General features: G+C 47.4%; 1 protein-coding gene across 1 annotated transcript in view; it reads left to right on the top strand.

The window, feature by feature from the left end:
• LOC137622164 (uncharacterized) overlaps positions 1-2500 on the top strand; it is a 13756-nt gene that overhangs the window by 4899 nt on the left and 6357 nt on the right. Inside the window, exons 4-5 of the mRNA XM_068352600.1 lie at positions 465-643; positions 883-988. Of these exons, the coding sequence (XP_068208701.1) occupies positions 465-643; positions 883-988 (285 nt within the window). The remainder of the gene's footprint in view (positions 1-464; positions 644-882; positions 989-2500) is intronic.

The raw sequence follows: 2500 nt of genomic DNA, 5'->3' as shown, positions 1-2500 counted from the left end.
GGAAGCCGAGTGCGTAAGTCTTCCCCTGCCAGTACACAGCCTCTCCATCACCTAGACCCCTGTTGTGCCTCCCAGTGGCCACGCACGGTAACTAGGTGTCTTGCGATCCTAGGCTAAACCAACAGGGGATCTCGGAGCAGCAGTAGGCCCCAGATGTACGGCATGCAGGACCACCGGCGTGTGGATGCACCCTGATGCCTACCAAGCACTGCACCCACTGACTTGTGGACAGCCCTTGGGTGGGTTAAGGCTAAGGGAGTAAACCCCAAACGAAAAATCTGTGTGCGGGGTACCACATAAGGCAGTTTCCTGAAATACTTGGTTTTCCGGCATATCCCTGCAACCCAAATCTGCTGTCAGTCGTCCTGAATCGTTCATGCCACTGACATGAGTTGAGGAGGGCCAAGATGTGGTTGTGGGAAGAGCGCACCCCCACAGCCACAATAATCCTTTCTCTGCACTAGCACACTGCTTCGTTCGCTTTCACCACCATTTCTCATCCTCACCACCAACCAACAAAAGTCCCCGGGCGACAGGATAGGGTGACGGTGACAGGTCGAGAATGCGGCTGGAAGTCATCAGCCCAAGTCCTGCACGTAGGTGGCACTGGAGTGATGGTCGTTGGAGAGATGGCATCAATCAGGTCTATCCCTCGGCAGTTTCCAGTGCGACTGAGCAGCCAGAAATGGAGGCCCCACTGCTCACCCCTGGCAGGGAAGGGTTCAGAAAAGGTAACCTAAAGATTGGCTGATTCACTACCACCTGGGTGGATAACTGCATCCACCAAGGCATTCCTTACTGCGGTCGAAATAGAGGAAAAATACCCCTTAACATTGCCACCTGGAATGTTCGCACACTAATTGATAGTGATGAAAATGACAGACCACACCGCAGGACAGCTCTTGTCACCCATGCACCGCAAAGATACAACATTGACATAGCTGCCTTAAGTGAAACTCGTCTTTCAGAAGAGGACACCCTAACAGAGGTAGGAGAAGGATAAACATTCTTCTGGAAAGGTTATCCTGGCGCATCCCACTTGCAAAAGGTCGTTATGCCACTCTCCTGAGTGTTTATGCTCCTACACTGGATAGTGAAGATGAGACAAAAGACTTTCTATGAAATATTAGACTCAGCCATTAACCAAACTCCAAGGGAAGATAAACTGATCCTCTTAGGTGACTTTAATGCCAGAGTGGGAAGAGAGCACCACATCTGGGGAGGCCCCATTGGTCATCATGGTGTTGGCAATATGAATAGCAATGGACTCAGATTGCTCTCCTTATGCTCAGAACACAACCTAGTCATCACCAACACCCCTTTTCAGCTCAAAAACAAGCACAAAACTTCGTGGATGCACCCAAGGTCAAAACACTGGCACTTGATTGACTATGTCATAATAAAAAAGCGAGACCAGCAAGATGCCGTCCAGACCCGTGCAATGAGAGGTGCCGAGTGCCACACAGATCACAATCTAATACGTGCTAAGCTCAAGCTAACCATCCGTCCTCTTCTTTCGCGCAAACCTCCCTCAAAGAAATTAAACATTCCTGCTCTGGAAGACACCTCTACTTGGAACAACTACCGTCACGGGATAGCAAGAAAGCTGGCTGAGATCGCTAACATTGATCCAACCAACATCGACAATGAGCTTGACTCTGAGTGGACAAAACTGAAAACTATAATTCAGGAAAATGCAGAAGAAACCCTTGGCTTCTCCACACGACGTCATCAAGATTGGTTTGATAACAACGCTGATGGTATACATGACCTAATCACAGCAAAAAATAAAGCGCACGATGCATGGCTCTCACAACCTACTTCTGTAGCTCTCAAAGAAAACTTCCAACAGCTAAGATCAGAAGTGCAGAAAATACTCAGAGACATAGAAAATAACCTGTGGAATGACCGTGCAAAAGAAACTCAATCATACGCAGATGCAAATGATCAACATAGTTTCTACAACTCTATTAAAATTTTATATGGCCCAACGAAAAGTAGTATGACTCCTGTTCACTCTCTAGAAGGAAACCTCCTAAAAAACAAACAGGAGATAATAGATCGCTGGGCACAACATTTCAGCTTGATCCTTAACCAACGAAATCCTGTAGAGCCTAATATCCTCAACAACATCCCTGATGTCCCTCACTCAGAAATCCTAGATACCAACCCCACTCTCCCAGAAACTATACAAGCCATAAGGGCCATGAAAAACAACAAAAGCCCCGGCCCTGATGGTCTACCAGCTGAACTATTCAAGGAGGGGGCCTACTTACTCCATCAACATCTCCACAACCTTATTCTCTCTATTTGGAACATGGAAGAAGTCCCCCATGAGTGGCTTGTCTCGGACATTGTCACCATCTACAAACGTAAAAGGGACCGTTCCCTCTGTGACAATAGCAGAGGCATCACCTTGCTCAGCGTTGCAAGTAAAATCCTGGCAAGAATAATGCTTGCAAGACTTTGCAAACACATTTCAGAAAATGTACTACCAGAG

The sequence above is a fragment of the Palaemon carinicauda genome, chromosome 29 (genome assembly GCF_036898095.1).
Source record: "Palaemon carinicauda isolate YSFRI2023 chromosome 29, ASM3689809v2, whole genome shotgun sequence".
Classification (NCBI taxonomy): Eukaryota; Metazoa; Arthropoda; class Malacostraca; order Decapoda; family Palaemonidae; genus Palaemon; species Palaemon carinicauda.
This window is presented reverse-complemented; position numbering and strand designations above follow the sequence as displayed.